An 18,089-nucleotide genomic window follows, 5' to 3' on the forward strand; every position below is an offset into this window, starting at 1 on the left:
TGACAGGGAGAAACACTTCAAAAATTACAGGCTTTAACATTTGATTTAAACAGGACCACCAGTCCTGCCTATGCCAACTTGCAGAGAAGCCCTGTCAGAAATCTGAAACGGAATGAATAAAAGAAATCCAAATGTTGAGTTTGGTGGATACCTTTAGAAGATGGAAAAGATAGTTCTGTGTCACCCATTTTTTGGACCCCATTAATACATGGGTCCTGTACTTATGTACTTAACCTGATGGGGGGGAAAAGTTTGTTAAATTTATGTACCTCCCTTTCGAAAAGGAGCTATTCTGGAGTAATCATCTTGGACCTCAAATAATTGACTACGTTGTATAGACTGATATAAACAAAACATTCAAAAGATGTGTGGAAACTGTGTTTCTGTGCAGTTCTTTAGCTGATCATGGCATAAGCAATCTAAAGAGGAAATATCTGGACCCGCCACCTTAGCTTTTGTTTTAACATGGGGAACACAGACTTTTAAAAACTGAAATTGAGATGATCTGATACCATGTGTTTGGGAGTCGTACCATGGTTTTAGAAGTTGGTATAAATGTTCCTTTTCTTGTACTGATACCTTCTAGTGTTTATAAATTGGATCTGCGATGTTTGCAGTCAGTTTTTCCTTGGTATTTAGATCTATCATGGTACTTCTCATTTGGAGGTCTGAAAGAATTTACAGGAAAGCATGTATCTCTCTTCTCTATGGTGAGGGTATTGAGCAGAGGCAGATGAAGAAGGAACCGTACTAGGAAGGAACTTCATATGATAGCATGGATGTGTAAATTTTGCTGGTTTTGTTTGTTTGCACTAAGCTACATTTTTGAGCAGAGAGGACTTTAAAATAATGTTGGAAATGGGCTAGGTTAGCTGTTGTGCTTGTTTCCTATGGAAACCTATTTTTTTTCTTTATTTAATGTTGGGGGGGGTGCTTTTTATGAAACTTATGTCACTACTAGAACTGGTCAAAAGCTTTCAAAGGAAATAAAGTGGCCTGGAGATCAAGGGCCTGCTCACTGAGACTGCACCAGTTTGTTGCAAAGCCTGAACCCGGTACAAGGAGTTGCCATGCCAATTCCCACAGCTTTTGCTGGCCCAGCGCGATCTTCACTCCAGGGAAATAAGGACTAGACTTCTGCTCCATGATAACTCTACAGTACAGAGATCCTATCCTATTTGGGACTAAAATGGTACAACAAATCCACCTTCTTTCCAACTGAAGCTTCTAAACGTATGCTTGCATTTGTACTTTTTGCATGTCAAAAGTATGTGAAACTCTGATAATAAGACTGCAAGATTTGCATGTGCGTATACAGCGCGTCTTGTGTGTGCACATGCATCCAACATGGCAGGGGGGGAAATAAACGCATGTGGAACTGTTATGGCTGTGCCCAGAATTTTGCACACTTGCAGCTCAGGTTTGACAACTTTGCTTTGTTCTTATTCACTGTGTCAAATCTCAATTCAGACAAGCAAAAAAATGACTTGAGCAATTTCAAGTTTAGTAATTGGCGACAGTCAGAACTCCAAAGAGGTCAAGGTTTTAGGTCCCCAACTCCACTCCAGTGGATCCCTGAAATCATCAAGGGCTGAAGCTCTTAAAGGTAGGTGCCGTGTCGGTACCATTTGGGATAAAGTCTGAGCTGCTGGTGCAAGTTCTGCTGCACTGCATGGGAGCAGGTTTGCTATGAGCCAGCTCTGCTGGGCTCCTGACTCAGCCAAGAGATTTGGATCATCGCTTTAAGACCCTCTTTCTTTCTGTACTGCTTAAGGTATTTGAGCACGTATAAATCAGGTTTGGAAGCATCAAACTTTGCAGGTCCTCTGTCTTGCTCCACCCTAACTCCACATCTCTTCCTCACAGGCCCCCTGTATTTTTCCAGCAGTAGATATGAGCTGTCAAGCTCGTGGTACTCTGAGCTGCCTTCAAGTGAAGGCAGGTGTCCCATCTATCATGCTTGTGACCTCTAGCCAGCCAGTTGCCTGAAAACGTGTTTCTTGGTCACGTTCCACCCCCCAAGGCCATTAGAATAAGACACATCCCAGTGTAGACAGTGTCTTAAAGGTCAACACACTCACCTTGGGGACAACAGTCTAATTCTCAAGTCCTTGTTCTTCTTGACTCACAGCAAGGCCACAATTCCAGCTTTCCCACATCCCAAGGGAGGGCCATAAGCATCCTGCAGTGTGTCCCGCTCTGGCTCTCTGCTTGAAGTGGTTCCAGTTGATAGCAATATTCCCAAAGAGAGAAAATAACTCTGCGGAGTAGTGGCTGGAGCACTCAGGGGGACTGTGTGAGAGGCAAGTTTTGTTCTCCGCTCCCCTGAGAGCGTGTCTGTAATTATTGATACAAAGTGGGAGTTTCAGAAAGTGTGGTTTGGGTGTTTAGCTTTGAACAACCAACTAATAATTACAGCATTTTGCACTTGAGTTGTGTGAGAAGCCTTGTGTTTTTTTTTTTCAGAAAAAAATAATTCTGTATCCAACCGCATTATTTCAAGCCCCAGCTGGATGGTGTTTGTTAGCCTACTTTCAGTAGTCATTAAAAGCCACAGAGGGGGGGAAATAAGCATCACTAATCTTACACGTTAGTAACTGGATGCCCTCTAGCGAGACTGTCATGCTCTCAGATCTATCAATTCTTTATTGTCTTATAAGAGAGAGAGAAAAGACTTTTACACCTTTCCTTAATGTACAAATTTAGCAGTGCGTCCTGTAGTTAAGCAGTGTGTGCGATGCCTCCTGAAAGGAGGATTTTATGCCTGCTCCGCAGAGACTTTCACAGAAACGATGGGCTGGAGCGAAGGGGCAGTCCTGGCCTTCTGGTGAGTGAAGCAACTGAGGTGTGTGCCTCATCGCCCTGGGCAGTGGCACACGGTATTGTTGTTTGGTGTGACTGTTCCCCCGCAGCTGTGCTACTTATATTGATAAATATGACAAAAAAGAAGCTAATTTTGCAGAGTTATCCTCATAGGGATTCTTTCCTCAAGTATCAAGGATCATCCCAGCCCGTAGACTGATCAGTTTGTTTGCTCCCCTGCACTAGGAGGCATGTGGGTTGTTCCTGCCTGGTCACTTGTGTTGAGGGGTATCTGAAGAACATCCCTAATTATATGACTGTTTGTTCTCCCTGCCTGATTTTTGTAAAATGTGTCAGACTGCTGTGGCTAGTTTCTGTTAGCATAGGTTTTGAAACAAAGCTTGTGTTTTGAAGCATCTTGGGAGCAGTATTTTTTTCTCATCTTCATTCATTTTGATCTGTGTAAGGAAACAAAAATAATTTTCAAGCAAACTGTAGCAGGGAGAATAAATTCTGAGTGAGCAGGGGGGAGCTCTGGCAACAGTACCTGGATGCAGTCTCAGCAGTCCCGATTTGGCTTTAACATTGATATTTTGGGAGAATGGACATCTGCAAAAAATGCACGACCTAAAGGCAATACATCACACCGATACGCTTGCAGAGATTGCCAAAAGTACCAGCCAGCGCATGGAATAGATTTAAGTCGCGTGGTACTGTAGAGTTTTTGTTGGGGTCACAGGAAGATTTAACCCATGTCAGACAAATGTGTTCTTGCCAGCATTTCCATGTGTCAAATGTGTCAATGGTGACTTCTGGCCCAGAGCATTTTCTACTGCCCAAGTCTTTCTCAAAATCTGCTTATGCTGTCCAGGGATGTTTAACAGCAGATGTAGTGTGGCGGTATTTGATTTGTATGACCTCAGTGCAGAGGTTTCCAGGGAATTAACACTTAACATTTCAAATGCCTGGTGTGATTTCACCAGGCAGTTTGCAGGACGTGAGAGTTACTCTACAAAACTGTAAATGACCAATTTAAATGTTTTAATATTAAATGCCTCATCAATTTATTGAAATATTTGGGCTCTGTTAGTAGGACTCTTGGCATGTGAAAATACACAGAGTTTCTCCTGCTGCTTTCCCCCCATCCTCTTTTAAATACCAAGATTAGGCTTACCTGAGAAGAAGCCATTATTTTTTTTCTGTAATGTTAAAGTTGATCCTGTGCTTATTTCTCTGTAAACACACTCGCACCTAGAGAAGCGAGAGCATAGCACTCCTACCCAGTTAACTGCATGAGTGCCTCAAGCAATGCAAGACTCCTCCAGTCTTTTGCAATCACCTGTGCCTGGCCAGCCTGCTGTTTTACACACATCTGGCATGAGTATAACTGCAAAGAAGTGAATGGCCTTCAACATTGCTGCCTTTATCATGTACTGAGAAAGCACAACAGTCCAGTGTCTCAAGTTGCCAGCTCAGATTGCTTAAAACATCTTTGCACACTAGATAGTCATGTTTTGTTTGAGTGGGGTTTTTTTCCTCTTAAGCCAACTGAGGATTTGCTTTATTGTGGGGCTGAGAGATGATAAAGAACTTAGAGTTGGACAGGGGAGATAACAGCAAAGGTTAGTTTAAAATTGCCATGCGATTGGCATATTTTGGAATATAACTTGTAAGTAATTTTTTTTTCTCTTGAACTATTTTGTATTTTATTAAAAGCCCATGTCATTTAAAAACATTTTTTGTTGGAAGTCATCTGCAATGTTATCTCCCAAGCGGCTATCACCCTTATCAATGCTTTGATATTTAGGTGCTTGCCAAATACAAACTGCAGTTCCACTTTCCTTTTTCTACAGTATCCAACTAGCACGAACGCTCAAGCTGAAAACCGGGCTTCACCGATGTCCCCAAAGGAAGTGTCTTGGCTGGATGCACATATTGCAGCCATCACAGGGGAATTTGCAAATGCCAGGTAAGAACCCAGCTTCCCTGTCAGCATGAAGGGGAAGAGGGATGTGAAGGATGAGGTTCACAGCCACCTGCCTCTCCCAACCCCACAGCTGCCCGAGTCAGTCGGTAGGGAACATGAAGCAGGGCTGGGACTGAAGCCTTCCCCTCTGCACCAGGTGCCGGTCAGTATGCACTCACACTGATGACTGCTTGGATTCAGGTGCCTTGAGGGATGGGTCCTTTCATGCAAGGCAACTCCAAGCACTGCTTTGCCTCCTTCTTGGTGCTTTAGTGCAAAGGAGTTGAATTCAAGTCTCCTGGAAGTGCCCCAGCACTTATTTTTGAGAATAGAGTGAATGGGAAGAGGAGAAGCGTGCAAGTGATCTGTCTCCTCTAGTGAAACCCCTCCATTTTGGGTAAGCTATTCGAGTAGGCACTAAAATAGAGCCCAGGAAAAGTGTCTGCTGGGTACCTTCCCACTTCGTTGATCTGAGTCACTTTCTCCAGCACAGTGTAAGGTTGAAATTCCTGAACAGGCAGTTCAGCACCTGTTCCTCACCCAAACCTAACCCTGAGTTCTGCCATTGGTTTCAGTCAGGCTCCTTTTCCTCCACTGTGTATAGAAATGTAAAAGATAAAATTCTAGAAGGCACAGAAAATAATCCACACGGAACCACTGCTGTGGGCTGCTATTGATATTGTTCTGTTAGTTGTCGTACTCTGTGCACCTGGCTGAAGAGGGGGCAAGGTATCCCTCGCTATCGTGCAAACTAAAGCAGCGTGAGACACTTGTTCTGTGACGTTAACACTTGCAAGTTTTGTGCCAATTCAGCCACTGCTTGACATTCCAGACTTAAGAGATTAATGGGCAAGCCAGAAATAACATTTCATCATTGTAGTATATATGGTAGGTATGATTGTGTGTCTTTTTCCTACCTTCAGAAATCAGGTAGCAGCATTAAAACAGGAAGAGAGGTGACATGCATCATAGGTAAACAAGTCATCAGTCTCTTCCTGTGGCAGCATTAAAAAAAGTACAGTCACTCTAATAGGCTCTGGGATTCCCCATAATCAACTAGAACTTCAAATTTTCCTTTTTGAATATAAGCGGTTAGTACTAGAAACTTCTAATCAGCATAGTGGAAGAGGGAGAGGAATTATGTGATAGACTACTGCACTGAAGAATTTCTCTCTTAGAAAGAGATGACAAATGAAAGTGAAAATGTACTTGGTGAACCATTTAACACTTTAACATTATTTTTGAAAATTTCGTTTTCACAGTAAGCACACAAAGTTAGAAAGCACACAAAGTCCTTAACTTGCAAAACAGTTTTATTTCACACTTATACGAAGTTAAGAGACATTTTAAAAAGCTTACAGTATTACAGGTTACATTTACTGCCACTGAATATGTTAATAGGGAACTTCACAGGTCTCTTGAGTTCTCCAGGGTCCTACGCAATCCCTGTTCTCCCACAGGTTTAAACCTACTTCTGTACAGGTTAGAGGCGGTCTATTTAGAGTTATTTTGAGTCCAAAACTGAGAGGACTGGGGCAGAATGTGCCAGGAGGTCTGCATCTGCACGCTGAGAAGAAGATGCATAAACAAATGCTTCTCCTTTCCGCTCCTGAAACAAATTCTCCCCCTGCTGGGCCCTTACAGCTCATGAGAGCTGAAGCTGCTGTAAGCTGGCTCTTCCTTCTACAAACCTCGTTAGTGCTGTCAAGCAGCTGAAGCTTGACTGAAGAAAAGAGGAATCTTAACAGATACTGGGGAAATACTGTTCTTTCCCTCCTCTTCCTGTTGAACCCTTCTGACATTTTGCTACCTTTCCCACTTAACTGGGAGCAGTAACAAACTCTTCTTCAGGCACCTCATTAGAGAGAGATTTAGGATTATACCATTTCCCTGCAGTTTTGAAGCCGATTGTCTAATCAGGACCCAAGGATAAACCCTCCTGCAGAACCATGTAATTGGATGTCATGTTGTGTGTCACTGGTCTGTCACCATAATACAGAAGCAAACGTGGCTCTCCAGTAAGTCCTAGATTGACAGTATATACAAGAAAAAGAACAAAAACAAACCCCAAGCCTGTGATACCTGAAAAGAATTTGGATTGCATGGATCTAAATATATTCAGCATCCCAACAGATGTCCAAGGTGAGCTATTTTTTTTTCACTTCAGATGCAAGTCCTCCCTGCAACTTGACTGAAAACAGCCAAAGACAAAAGTTACCCTAGTGTGCCACAGAACTGAACTTTTTAAATACCTAAAATCCTGGCGTAACAGCAGCTCTGTAATGTCTTGGGAGTAAGAAAAACGGCACAAGATGTTGACTGGTTATACAGTAAACTTTGATAATCCAAGCAGGTTACATTCAAGGAAAGTAGGTTTCAGATGATCAGATGAACAGAAGAATATCTACCGATGGCACACGGCTCCAAATGAAGAACCAAATGTGGTTATGTACATTTGCTTCCCGTTAGGTCCAAAACCAACTTGCCATGGGAAAACAGTGTGCCGTACAGAAATACAGACAGATCTGCCATTGGTTTTGGAGTCTTTCATGGAAATAAACAAGAGGAGACAAATACCAGAAGATAACCTAAAAACCTTAAAACGAATAAAAATATTGTGCTTGCACCTTCATGCTGTAGCCTTAGGAAAGTCATCAGTGGCCTTTCCCAGCAGCAGTGGGAATCTTCACATCTCAAGTGAAATGTCTTTTAGTTAAATACTTGGAACACAGCATTCTTTATCTGAAATGGCAATCAGCGAAATGGACAAGGGGAAGGGACCCTGCGTTCATCCTTCCTTTTCGCTTCTGCAATATCTTGTTTTAACAGTTATGGGTACTGAAGCCCAATTAACTTTGCTGAAAAAGAAGAATGAACGAAAAACCAGTCCTTTCAGACCTTTCTTTATATGGCAGAAAATATGCAAGAGACATAAGCCCAGTTTTTAAGTTTTTTCCAGATTATCTTTTGGAGCAGCTGTATAGTAAGGCAACAAATATTAATATAAGCTAGTTTTCTTCATGATTCTCAAAAACTCTTGCTCACTTACTTCTCCATCTCCATCTCGATCAGCTTCATCAATCATTTCCTACAAAACACATTGTACATTTGATCAGGCACTGGACTTTAAACACAGGATCTTTGATTCATTAAAACAACAAATCAGAAGCTTTTCACTTCATATGAAAACATAACTCTGTATTTGATTGCTCTTTATATTTCTGACCTCTCAGCCCTTTTTGTATAGGAATACATTTCTGCCCAATCCTTAGGAGCTACAGGATTTGTCTGTGCCTGTTAGAAAAGCTCTGGCAAATCAGAATTTACCTGAAGTTCTTCATCTGTTAAATTTTCTCCCAGCTCCTTGGCAACCCTTTTCAAGTTTTTGAATGAAATTTTTCCTGTCCCATCATCATCAAATAATCTGAAAGCTTTCAAGATTTCTTCTTTTGAATCCTTTTCACTCTAAAACAAGAGTAAAACATATTAATTAGAAAACACCTGCCACTGAGATGCCTTTTCAGTATTTTTTTATGCAGTCACAAGAATTTCTGTTTAAAATTCTTACCATTTTTTGTGTCATCATAGCCAAAAAGTCTTCAAAGTCAATGGTGCCACTTCCTTCTTTGTCAATATCTGCTATCATTTTCTTAATTTCTTCCTTCTTTGGCTCAAAGCCTAAAGCACGCATCGCAACCTGCACCAAAAAGCAATGCCATTAGAAGGCCACCAGAATTACAGTGTCAGTAGCTGCACTAAAGCTTGTTTTATTTCCTTGTACAAAACTGTAGTAATAACTCACTGCAATGGAAACATCTTGGTAACTCTTACAAGCTTGTTTCATCTGTCCAAACAGTAACAATGTAGGTTTGATACTCTTAAAGACTCAGATACATTTTCTCTTTAGATCCATGCAAAACATGAATATATTTCTGAAACGAAGAGAAACTTTTTATGTCCGAATTAGGTAAAGGTTCCAATCTACATAGTTCCTAAAGGGACTGGATTATCAAAACGGGACTTCAAGGAAGGCTGAAGACCAAGGATGTGATCTTGCTCCATTGGAAATCTAGGGCAGAATGCCCATTAATTTTGATGGGTGCAGAATTAGGTGCAGTTAACTTACACAGCCCAGCACACAAAGGTAGCGGAAATCCATGTGCATAGCTCTTGGCTCTTCTGCCTAGGTGGTGGGGAGCGGGAGGGTGTGGGAACTGACAATACCCCTTAAGTGTCCCAGCCTCAGCAAAACAAAGACTGACTGCTGTGCTACTTGAGGAAAAGCAAAGCAAGCCTTCTGAGCCTTACACAGCACAAGCAAGGTATTACTGTAAAAAGTTATGTAAATTGTTGTATAAATGCTTAATATGAACACTGTTTAAAACCAGGCTCTGGTGTTTCACCAGCCTAGAACAATGATTTTGCTACTTGAGTGTTTATTAGTAATTTCACAATCCTGGGGTGCCAGATGATTATTGCATATTTAATCCTGAGACTGAAGTTTCAAGAACACGTAACTAGAGGAAGACTTGAACTGTGAATGTTCTTCCTATATGCTCTGGTGGAAATTAATATTAGGCAGAAATTTTCTTGCCAAACACTTTTCTGCTGGAAAGTGCCAGCTTACCAGAAATGTAGCATTTAACTGAAGTGTCTTCTGACCAGTTTCTTGCAATGGTACAACTGAAAATGTTCTGTTTTGTCTTTCAGAGGGGAACACTTTCTATTGTAAAATATCTATTATTTTGAATTAATTTTGAAAAAGAAAAAATGTAGCATTAAATGGTTGATGCTAAAATGTTTCAGTTCCTTTTAAGAACTATATTTTAACATGTATAATCTGCAGTCAGAGAACATGCTCTCCTTAACCAAGCATAAGTGCTTCCAAATAAATCCTGAGATAAGCCACAGGCTTAAGTAACTCATGCTTCTAGGTTACATATGCAGAGATTGAGGCAGAGTCTGTGTGTATGTGAGAAATTGAGGTCAAGGAGATAATTAAGATAAGATTAGACACATAAAAACATAGGGAGAGAACTGAGAATGATCTTCCCCCTTGTACTACTCTGTGTATGCACATGCGTGCACACACACACTCTACCTGAATTGCTACTGAAATGCAACTTGGTTCTCAGTTTTGTTCTTTTTGTTAAAATTAAAAACCAGGTAATTTTTTAATTACGTATATGAAAATATGGTTGTATCTTTCCTGAATGTGTGCAAAATCTGTGTGTTTAGTTCTGAGATGAAGAAAAAATTTTACATTCTGGCATTCATCTCGAAACAACAAAAGTCCACTTTCCCAAAGCAATGATCTTAGCCAGTCATGAAAACTGAAATGTTTACTGTGTGTACCTCAACAGAGGAACTGTTTAATTGCTGTAATACTCAGATATTCAAAGCTATCTGACCTACTATCCATGTATTAGAGAATTCTGTCTGAAGTATTAGATACAGAGCTTTTTCAAGTTAAGCATGTAGTACACCCCAAATTGAGTCATTACAGCAAGCTGTTACTCTTGTTTGTACCCAAGAGCTATTTTAAAATAGTTAGGGCTGGACAAACAGAAAAAGCAGATACAATTTTGAGACCAAAGAGATTTCCATACGAGAAAAAAAACGTTTGAAAACCTTCAGTTCTTTTATGTCAATGCTTCCAGACCCATCAGTATCAAACAAATCAAAAGCTTCTCTGATTTCCTGCTTTTGCTCTTCTGTAAGTTCAGGTTTCAAGCCACTTTTCTTCCGCTGGGCTGTACTTAAGCCAGGTTTTCTATAGTTGGATGCCTTCAGAAAGTAAAGGAGAGAAAGATAATTAAATTATAAATAACAACAGCAAAGCTGTAGCGGAAGTTAGACACATTCTTCACTGCAGGTGGTGGACACTGGGTCTCTATGCTCATTTTCTTAGCTGCTTCTAGAAAGAAAACAAGATGAGGACTTTGTTACTGGGGAATACACATTTGGGCTTCGTGTTTTCTGTTTTAAACAGAAAGATCATCAATTAAAGGAGTAATGCCAGAAAAACAGGTGGGCAGTCTGAAAATGAACACTCCACTAGGGTGACTAAGTCCCTCTGCAGATCCTGACAGTCGCTTTGATGTGTCAGGAGTTGTTTCACCTGCAAAACATAAGTAAATCACCCTCACAGCTAAAAAGGCTGGTTGTATAGGGTCTTGACTGCAAATGGGGCTCAAATTCAGCCACTCCTCAAAGCCACCACTGAAATGGGATGTCTGAGAGCACCTGTTCTGCTGGAGCGAAGTTTAAAAGGAGCTGCGTAGCTCTACCCCTCTAGCCTGCCCCTCCACCCACTAGCTGTGGTGCTAGGTAACGACATGCTGGGGTAGCAGTGAGGTCAACACAAAATCTGCCCCATAAGAACTAATCTGCTTGTGCTGAGCTGATGCACTATTATCCAGGACACTTCCAAGTCCTTTCCTGCTTCTGGTGTAAGTTAGTGAAGTACAGAGAGTGTCATCCGTGTGTCCTGCCTGTTGAGCAGGAAAGATGTTTTCCTCAAGTATAGGTTTTCTTTTAAACCAGCAGCAGACAGATTTTAGTCCTTTAGTCTTGAATCTGCAGATTCATGGAAGTAAGGGTAGTCCCTCCCACCCCCAACTTTAACTGGTTGGGCTTTACAGAAGTAAACAGAACAAATACCAAGAAAGGAATTTGTTTTCTAGCTACTGCTGAGCAATCTCTTACCTGTGCTGAATTGTTACTATTTTTTGGCAGGGATCTCTTTTAAATACCCAGTGTGTAACACAGAAGATTCCATTTTGTTGTATTTGGAAATGAAATTTTGTTTTTTAACATGACTTGTCCCTCCCAGGTTGGACTGCAAACTAATGGCACACCTCTGGCTTTTCCCTGCTATTAACACAGGCATCAGATTTTTTTTTTACTCCTTTTATTCTGCTCTGGGAGAAACCCATATGAGACCTCTTCCTGACTACAAATTTAAAAGTACTAACATACTACCCGAACCTTTTTGTTTCTTGCATCCTGTGTATACACCCACAACTCTAGTGACCATTGTTGAAGTCAACATGTTGAAGTCAACCATGTTGAAGCTCCTGAGACATTGCGTGTGCGTTGCTTCCTGTTCCATCTATTTCAGAACGGAATTCTGCGAATCCGTTTTGTGTTTCATCTACTCGCCCGGCCAACGCCGCCTCACCGCGCCCAGTGCTACAGTGGACCGGAGGAAGCGGAGGGGTCAGTCAGCTGCGCCAAGATGAACTGGGCTATTTCCTCCGGTTTACCCCACACCCTGCAAGCAGGTGACGTGCTTCGCGATTCTTGGTGTTTTATCGGGGGCGCTTTTCATCGTGCCAAGTTGTTTGGCTTGGGGTTTGGGGCGGGGGGGAAGGCTCTCCTTTTCCTTTCGGCCGGGGTGTTGACTTCCGCGTTGTGCGAGGAAACCAAGCGGCAGAGAGACGGCCCTGGCAGCCCGCGCGATCGCCACGCCAACTCCCCCCAGCCCCTGGAGCTCAACGCCTGCCTGCCTGCCCGCCCGAGGCCGGCGAACGGCAGAGCGCTCCGGGGCCCCGAGAAAGCCGAGCCCCGGCACGTACGGCGCGCACAGCCGGGAGCTTGCCCCAACCGTTCCGGGGGAAGCAGCGAGAGGAAGGGAAGCCCGTGGCGAGGCGGAGGAGGCTCACCATCTGGCCGCGGGGACGCCGCTCCGGGTCGACACAAAACGGGCCGCTCGACCCCGCCACTGCTAACGGCCCGGCCCGCCTTGCCGAGCCGAGGGTGCCCACCGCCGTACGCAACGAACATGGGCCGTCCAATGAGCGAGCCGGACGTACCAGGGAACGCGCCCCCCTCCCTTAGCCTGGGCCAATAGTCCCCGGCGAACTCGTGATGTCAGCGAGAGCGCGGGGCCGGGCCGCCCTCTTGGTGTACGCACAAGCGGCGGCGGTCTCCTGGCAACGCGGCGCGTGCGGCGGCAGTTGGTGGCGCGCGGTGGGGCCGTCCGTTGCTGTGGCCAGCCCGCCCCCCAGCTCGCCTCAGCCCAGCCGAGCCGCGGGGAACAGAGGAGAAGGCAGCCGAGTCGGTGAGGAAACCCACACCCGCCTGCTGAGGGGCTGGGGCCGGCTCTCCGGCCGGGAGGAAGCGGCCGGGCCGCCACCGGGCCTGAGCAGGGCAGCGCCGGGGCGCCTGCTGAGCGGCCGCGGCTCCTGCCGGCCTGCCCTCCGCCTCCTCGCTTGCGTGCTGGCCGCTTTCCACCTCCCGCGGGGCTGGTTCACCATGGGCGCTTGGGTTCGGCTACGCTAATCTAAGAAATTCTTTCTCTTCCTACGTTAGCAGTAATAGTGTTGGCTCTTAGGTAGACCAGGTAAGTCCTGACAGTTACCTAAACGCTTGGTGGTGTAGTTGTAAGCAGAATGTTTTCTACCTGTTTCTCATTTGTCATGCACCAGTGTTGGCACAAGAGGATGTGTGCATGTGCGTGCATGCAAGACTCTCGTTTGCCAACATTTTACAGAAATATATTAATTTGGAAAACTGATCTAAAATTTTGTTGTATTGGTTTATCCTTCATGGTTGAGGTGCTGTAAGACAAAGTGAGTAATAAGTATTTGGCATACCTCTCGTACCCCAGAGTTCTTCACTTGAGACTCCTAAAACCCATGTGTATAAACATAAAGTGAACATAAGGTCGAGTTTTATTTTGCTTTCAGAGACAGGTGGTGAGGCAGGCAGCAGTAGGTCACCATGCAAGGTAGCTTGGCAGAAGCCGTCTGTAGTTGGGGCCTCAGGCATGGCTGTCCTTCACTATGCCTTCCCCACTAGTCCTTCCACAAGTTGTCTCCCGTCCAAACAGCAGCATGGCCTTCTGCCCAGAACTACGTGCCACGGACCTAGGTAGTGACAGCACTTTACCTGGCCTTTCAGCATAGCTAATTTAGCCCTTTCTGATATTTTAATAAGAGAACCACAAATTGGTTATTTGTTTTTTCTATCAAAACAAGAACAGGTTGAGAAATGACCATTGCTAATTGAGAACTGCTTCAGTTCAGAAACAGTGATCTCAATTACATGAAAAAACCACCACCCCCACCCCAACCAAAAAACCCAACCACCACCATCACCACTCACTTCCCCCCCGCCCCCCCCCCCCCCCGCCAAAGACCAAAATAATTACTGTCTTAGTAAATTCTTAAGAGAAATCAGATGGAATGAGTTTTTGGGGGAGGGGGGGAAACATGTTTCATATTGGATTCCACGATCCAATTATTATTATTTAATCGCTTCCATTTTTTTGTTTGTTTCAAAACAAATTACCTGTGATATTGCACTAAGGTAAGTTAAGAAAAAGGCTTTTTTATTACTACTACTGGAAGTACTGATATGGATACGTAGCATGGCTAGACCATTATCACAAGAGATTGTTAAGAAAAATGTCTAGAAAAACCCTTAAGCAGGTTGGGTGGAGGTTTGCACATGCGCATTCCCAGTGCGGTTTTGGAGTCAAAAGTACTTGGTTATCTAAAAGTCCTTTTCTTAAATTGTTGATTACAGGTAACTACAGACCGAAATAATTTATTAGTTAATGATTCTTTTAGTACTTTAAAATGTATCTAGTAATTGAAGAGAAATTCTGATGTCAGTTTGGGCTAGATTAGAAATTTAGGCCTATCAGCATATAAAGGTTACTTCTGACTGCCTAGTCTGCTTTTTAAGTTCACATTTTGTCTTTATTTGAGGTAACATTCATATGCATTTTCACTGAGTGGAGTGGAAAAAACAGATTTTGGGATTTGGAGTAGCTGTGCAAAGGGAACTATAGGGAGATTAAATAAATTGTTTGAATCTGAGCATAAAAGGTATATGGCTAAGGCTTCTTAATTCTTGGTGTGTATACTTTTTCATTTGAAAAAGGATTAAAAAAAGGAATCTTTAGTTTAACCTGTGTGGTCTGCCACAGGAGTGTGGTGTTGAAGGGATTTAAAGGGAAAGACGACTTATTTTTGGCATGTTAAAAGTGAGTAGTAGATCAAAACTTTCAAGTCTTGGCAGTTTGCGTTGTGAGTTACAAAGAAGTGGCATTCGTTTTCATGCACATGTAATGAAGTATGGATGCATGATAAATCGAATAAATAGAAATGGAATAAAATAAGGTTCATTAGGTTTTTCCAGATTTGAAGGTTAAAGTCAGTGGCACAACTGTTGGTACCAAGAGGGATCTGTACAGAGCACTTTGGTTTTGCCCATAATTGTCCATTCTGCTCTAAGGAACTTTTGCTTCAAGTGAGGCAAATAACTGAAATTCCTGTAGGCTGGTCAGGAGAGAAATGGTCGTTCTATAGAATCTGTACTGCTTCATGTTTAAGAAACCACTGGAATTAACAGCACTGTACTATCTGCCAGCAAAAAAAAAAAAAAAAATCCATGGTATTTTAGCAACATGTTTCAGCAACTATGTGCATTGATAACTCATAATAAGCGCACAGGATGAAGAAGTGTTTTATACAGACAGCCTCACAGGAGAGCTGTGTTCAGTGTTAGACTGTTAATTTAATTTTTGTTGATATATGCTCTGGAGTGCTGTGAGGATGGGATAATAAGTTTGTGTTCTGTTCACAGATGCTGCCTGCTGCCCATGGCTTTCAGGGATGTGAATGCCAGAAGACATATTGGACTTCAGCAACTCTCATCCTTAGCGTTACCTGGAAGAACGTTATTGGGGCCAATGAAATCGTGTAAATTCATTGTGGATGAAAGCACCAACCAAAGCACATTGATTTGTTCTGCTGTTAGACTGATTGAAAGTTTGGATTTAACTAGTGCTGCCGGACAGCTTCTTAATGAAACCATTCAGGCACAAAACAAGGAGTTTAAGACTGGGATGAGTACCCTGTTGTTTCTTGTAGGTGCATGGAGCAATGCTGTACTGGATTGCCTCCAGCAGAATGTTCCTGTTTCAGCAATAGTATCTGTGATGTCTGAGGGGTTGACTTCTTGCTGCGAGAGAGTCCAGTGTCTTCAGATATCAATACATGATATAAATAAAGAGCTGTGTTCTAGCAGTGTTAGGCCAAATGCTTTTAAAAGCAAAACTTGCCAAACTGGATGTGAGAGTCTTCTAAATCCTCAGATTCTCCTGTATTTTCAGAAAGATATTTCTGCATCAGAAGAAGTAATTCCAATAAATTCTTGTTCCCATCAAGATGATGATTGTAATTTTAACAACTGTCTGGTTTCACCTGTGCCGGGCTTTGGTTCAACAGCTTCTCTTGTCAAACCAGCGGGTGACAAAAGTACATCTGTGACTTCTGGAAGTGGTGTTATCGCATCCAGCTGTAACAAACAAAAGTTAACCCATAGCAGATACTTCAGTACTCTAGGAGAAGGCCATTTTTCAAGTCAGCAAAGTAACTTTCAGGGGTACCTTTCAGAACAATCAGCAGATCCATGTGAATGTTATGGTTTAGGACACCTGGCAATGACTCTGAGCCATGGAAATCAAACTAGCATGAAGCTGCTACAAACCATTGTTGCATATCAACAAGAGAGAGCAGAATGCTGTGGCTCTTCCCAGTTTAATATCGCAGAAATTGTGACGTGCTGTTTACTGGGCCTGCCTGAAAGCTACTCTTGTGTTTCCCCGGGCTTTGTCACGTTAGTATCACCAGAACAAGCCACAGTTATCAAATGTTTTGAAGACAAATCCCTTCGGATTTTGCTAATGGATGGTGACTTAACTGAACAATATCGTCACTTAGGTTTTAATAGACCATGTAATGTAAGGACCATATTGGAGCATCCTAGCCTACAGGAAGGCAAAGCAGGAGGCTTGTGGCTAAGCAGTATGTTAGATATTCTGGTAAGCTTTGAAGTAAACTTGGTTTTGGTCAAAGGAAACGTGTGCGAAAACTTAATGGAAAGATGCATAGCAAACGGTATATTGGTAATTGGTTCTGTGGCTCAGGATGTGTTGCGTGCCTTTGGGGAGGTCACCAGCGCCCAGCCAGTGACATACCTCACCCAGCTGAATGCTTCTTGTGTGGGGCGCGGGGCCCAAGTGGAGCTGTGGAAGGCCTCTGATGATCGTGCAGTGGACCTGGGTGAGCTTCTGCCAGTCAAGATTGAAGTGCGAGGAATTCCCCTGCTCACGGCTGTGCTTACCACTACTGTATCTTCAAAGATGCAGCTCATTGAAGACCAGTTCTGGACTTCAGTGTATCGACTCCATCATGCTTTAAATGATGACAAGGTTTTTCTTGGTGGTGGTGCAGTGGAGCTCTTGTGCCTTAGCCACATTCAGATGCTTGCAGAACAGCCATTACAGCCAGCAAATAAAAACACTGTGAAAGAGTCTCACAATCCTTGGCTGGCAGCATCTGCGACAGAGTGTAAATCAGTTGTGCTCCAAGCATTAGCAAGCGGCTGGAAGCAGTATCTTTCAGTGGTTATGTATAACACTGCAAAAGCTGCATCGGAGTTGGAAGCGTGTACCTTAGTTGATCATCACCTCAAAAAAGCAGCTGACTGTGGCTCTCCTTCAGCATATATATTGAAAGAGCTTAGAAGAAGTCATCTGCTCAGCGGTGGTTCTGGTCCCTTTGCTAACCACGGAGATGGTTTAAAGGTTTATGATAATGTTACAGCCAAGACAGAGGCGTGGCGGAGAGCTCTAGACTTGGTGCTACTAGTGCTTCAAACAGATGCCGAAATTATCACAGGTCCCAAAAAGAATTCGCTATTGAACTCACATGTTTCAAGTGAATTTATGTTTTTATAGGACTTGCAGGCTTTATTTATAAGTCCATGAGTCAGTGGAAGTCATCCAGGTGCAGCCTACATTTCTTCATAGTTTGTAAAGCAAACATTTAGATGTGATTGTGACTTTACAGCGTAGCAGCGGAAATGGCAATGTGAGACAGTCACAAGGTAGATGTAATTTCCCATTTCTAGAAACAGGAGTTAATAACAAACAAAAATCAGTTGTGTGCTTGCCTCTAACCCCAGACATGCACTTTTAACTAATTATATTGTATGAATAGATTAATCCAGTCAATCTGTCTTCTCTAATCGCATTTAGCAGAGCAGATGCGCAAGTTCTTCATTACAGTGAGGAGCACTGGGCAGGTGGGTACATGTCGAGTCTAGTTGGGGAAAAGTTTGATACCTTGGATGTGCTTATGTTCTGAACATGCACTAAGGTGTTTGGATTTGTGTTCTGTCAATTATTCTTGTTTAATGTCTTTTAATGTCTTCTAAAGACAAGTAGGGATTTCTTGCATAACATTGGCATACTTGTGTTAAATGAAAGAATATATAAGATAATTAATTTTTAATTAGTATC

General features: G+C 42.9%; 2 protein-coding genes across 2 annotated transcripts; one reads left to right on the forward strand and one right to left on the reverse strand.

Moving 5' to 3' along the window:
• Positions 1-7,766: 7,766 nt before the first annotated feature.
• Positions 7,767-11,837, reverse strand: LOC309404949 (uncharacterized protein; the record flags this gene model as incomplete). The annotated part of the gene is made up of 5 exons (XM_081999605.1): positions 7,767-7,856; positions 8,096-8,233; positions 8,337-8,465; positions 10,400-10,555; positions 11,742-11,837. The coding sequence occupies 5 exons, from the start codon at positions 11,835-11,837 to the stop codon at positions 7,767-7,769; spliced, it is 609 nt and encodes a 202-aa protein (XP_081855731.1).
• Positions 11,838-15,374: 3,537 nt separating this feature from the next.
• Positions 15,375-17,525, forward strand: BBS12 (Bardet-Biedl syndrome 12; the record flags this gene model as incomplete). The annotated part of the gene is made up of 1 exon (XM_081999664.1): positions 15,375-17,525. Exon 1 carries the CDS (start codon positions 15,384-15,386, stop codon positions 17,523-17,525), a length of 2,142 nt encoding a protein of 713 aa, XP_081855790.1. The 5' UTR covers positions 15,375-15,383.
• Between the last annotated feature and the right edge of the window lie 564 nt (positions 17,526-18,089).

The sequence above is a fragment of the Phaethon aethereus genome, assembly GCF_964289735.1.
Source record: "Phaethon aethereus genome assembly, chromosome: 4".
NCBI classification, from domain to species: Eukaryota; Metazoa; Chordata; class Aves; order Phaethontiformes; family Phaethontidae; genus Phaethon; species Phaethon aethereus.